The sequence below is a fragment of the Lolium perenne genome, chromosome 7 (genome assembly GCF_019359855.2).
Source record: "Lolium perenne isolate Kyuss_39 chromosome 7, Kyuss_2.0, whole genome shotgun sequence".
Classification (NCBI taxonomy): domain Eukaryota; kingdom Viridiplantae; phylum Streptophyta; class Magnoliopsida; order Poales; family Poaceae; genus Lolium; species Lolium perenne.
In genome coordinates, this window is record NC_067250.2 from 273,098,093 (window position 1) to 273,099,848 (window position 1,756).

Sequence of the window (1,756 nt, forward strand, 5' to 3'; positions counted from 1 at the left end):
CAATGTAAGGACCAAACTTAGAAGAAAGTTATTATGGATGTAGACTCAGTTCAGTTCGAGTATTGCATGATAGTGTGTGTATTTATATCCATATGGTTGCAAAATATATTTTCTGCAATTTTAGGTTTCATGTTGTATCAACTTACAAATAATAGCTTTTCCAGCAACTTAGAAATAACAACTGCATTTAAAATAAATAAGAAAAGAAAATATCAGAGTGGTTTGCAAATTTAATAAATAACATACTACGGGACCTTTCTAGAAATAGATAAGCAAAGGAACACACCATCAAAATGGTTTACGCATTTACTCCCTCCGTTTTTTTAATTGACTCAAATTTAGTACAAAGTTGTACTAAATCCGAGTCAACTAAAAGAAAACGGAGAGAGTAATTAATAGCAACCTATAGGACCTTTCTAGAGTTTTCTTCTGATTAGCCGTGCAAGTGCAAATGTCTTTATCCATGCAAGATCCAAACTGGTAAAAATAACAATATCTGCAGAATTATTTTTCGTCGTCCTTATAAAAGGACACAGATGTTGGTCATTACAAAACACAACCAACTAGAGAGCCAGTACCAACCCACACCACTCTGTCTGTACTCCTCCTCAAGAGACGAGCTCAATAATGGCTCGCTCCGCCGCTCCTCCCCTCCTCGCCGCGCTGCTCCTGGCCTTCGCCGCCGCGGCCGCGGCATCGGCCGCCCCGGCAGCCACCGACTTCATCCGCAAGTCGTGCCGCGCGACGCAGTACCCGTCGGTGTGCGTGCAGAGCCTGTCCGCGTACGGCGCCGCCGGCAACTCGCCGCCGCGGAGCCCGCAGGAGCTGGCGCGCGCGGCGCTGACCGTGAGCGCGGACCGCGCCAAGTCGGCGTCGGCGTACGTGGGGCGGCTGGTGGGGCCGGGCCTCCGCGGCGGCGCCGTCGGGGCCAAGAAGGGCAGCAGCCCGGCGCGCGACTGCCTGGAGAACATGGCGGACAGCGTGGGCCACCTGCGCGACGCGGCGAAGGAGCTCAGCGGCGGCCTGGGCCGCGCCGGAACGCCGGCGTTCCGGTGGCACCTGAGCAACGTGCAGACCTGGTGCAGCGCGGCGCTCACCGACGAGAACACCTGCCTCGACGGGCTCTCCCGCGGCGTGGACGCCCGCACGCGCGCCGCCATCCGGAGTAAGGTGGTCGACGTCGCCCAGGTCACCAGCAACGCCCTCGCCCTCGTCAACAAGGTCGGGGCCGGGCACTAGCCAAGCCCGGCCCAGGCCCGCTCGCACATGGTTTGCTAGCTTACTGCGCTAGCTACTGCGTAACTGTTCGTATCAATGTTCCGCTGGCATGATTGTGTTAACTATTTCAGTTTCGATGAGTTCTTGTTGTGCCTGTAAAGTGTAGCTAGTAAGTGCCTATGATAATTATTAAGAGTGTAATTGATGTTAAGTCTTCGCCGAAGGTGGTGAAATTAAGCCGATGTCTGCTTTTCTAGCTCGTTGTTTTTGGTTCAACTATAGCGCTCAGAGTTCAGGTATATACTTTTCTGCCGAGTTCAGGTATATACTGTTCTTCGGAGTTCAGATGTATACCTTTCTTCAGAGTTCAGATATATATACCTATTATGAGTGAACGAAAAAGGCAAACGGGAGACCGACCTACATGTAGCTCTTTATTTTTAAAAATTTAAAAATCATAGATTTAAGTTTCAAAAAAATCTGAAAAAAATTCTAGATGTAGAAAATGAGAAAATATACAAACATGCAAAATCTTAAT

At 49.7% G+C, this 1,756-nt stretch overlaps 1 protein-coding gene across 1 annotated transcript; it reads left to right on the plus strand.

Annotated features, from left to right (window-relative positions):
* The first annotated feature begins 536 nt into the window (after positions 1–536).
* LOC127312912 (21 kDa protein-like) lies at positions 537–1,474 on the plus strand. The gene has a single exon (XM_051343449.2). The coding sequence runs from the start codon at positions 628–630 to the stop codon at positions 1,237–1,239; it is 612 nt and encodes a 203-aa protein (XP_051199409.1). The 5' UTR covers positions 537–627; the 3' UTR covers positions 1,240–1,474.
* The last annotated feature ends 282 nt before the right edge of the window (positions 1,475–1,756 follow it).